Source organism: Bison bison, unplaced genomic scaffold, assembly GCF_000754665.1.
Source record: "Bison bison bison isolate TAMUID 2011002044 unplaced genomic scaffold, Bison_UMD1.0 scf7180017853345, whole genome shotgun sequence".
NCBI classification, from domain to species: Eukaryota; Metazoa; Chordata; class Mammalia; order Artiodactyla; family Bovidae; genus Bison; species Bison bison.
The window spans coordinates 26,220-26,958 of NW_011483918.1; the positions used below are offsets into that span (position 1 = coordinate 26,220).

The 739-nt window shown below is 69.7% G+C and overlaps 1 protein-coding gene across 1 annotated transcript in view; it reads right to left on the bottom strand.

Moving 5' to 3' along the window:
• Positions 1-6: 6 nt before the first annotated feature.
• Positions 7-739, bottom strand: part of GET4 (golgi to ER traffic protein 4 homolog (S. cerevisiae)) — a 9,856-nt gene continuing 9,123 nt past the window's right edge. The window contains exon 9 of the mRNA XM_010854363.1: positions 7-736. Within this exon, the coding sequence (XP_010852665.1) occupies positions 180-736 (557 nt within the window). The 3' untranslated portion in view covers positions 7-179. The remainder of the gene's footprint in view (positions 737-739) is intronic.

The window sequence follows — 739 nt, forward strand, 5'->3', positions numbered from 1 at the left end:
CAGCAACTCTGCTTCTGGGGTCCCAGGAGCACCGAAAGCAAGACCTCACAGAGATGACTTGCACGCCCACATTCACAGCGGGCCAAGGGGAAGAACCCACGCACCCACCGACTGGACAGATAAACGAGACGCGGTCCACGCGCGTGACGGGCCACACGTCACCCCAGGGAGGAAGCGAGTCACGGCACCTGCCGCAGCCGGCACCGGACACACCGCGACTGCGCGAGGGCGGCCCCGGGCGGCGTCGGCTCACAGCGCCCCTCAGGAGGGGGGGGCTCGGGCTGGGGCCAGAGTCTCGGCGTGGGACGGTGGCCAGGACCAGCCGCCCACCGCAGCCTCACGGCCCCCACGGCACGGCTGCGGTGGGCAACGGCACGCAACGTGCGCTTTCCCACAAAACACACCCGGCTTTGACTCTGCGGCCGACAGGAGCCCAGTGGAGAGTATTCATCGGGGCAACAGGCCCTACAGCTCTGCTCGGGAGGTGGAGAGCTGGGGCCACCGGGCGGGGGCGGGGGGAGATGGGCCAGCAGCCCTCCTGCCAGCGTCGGACATGCTCCAGGCCCTGGACGTGCCCTGTGCTCTGAGCTGCACCCACGGGCCCCCCACCCGTGAGCCCCCTCACCTAGCAAGCCTCCGTAGGATGACGTCTGCTTGGGCGGCACGCCGAAGAAGAGCTGTCCTATCCTGTCGAGGTACTGCGGGGGGCGGGCACTGAGCCGGGGCTGTGCCCGGAAGC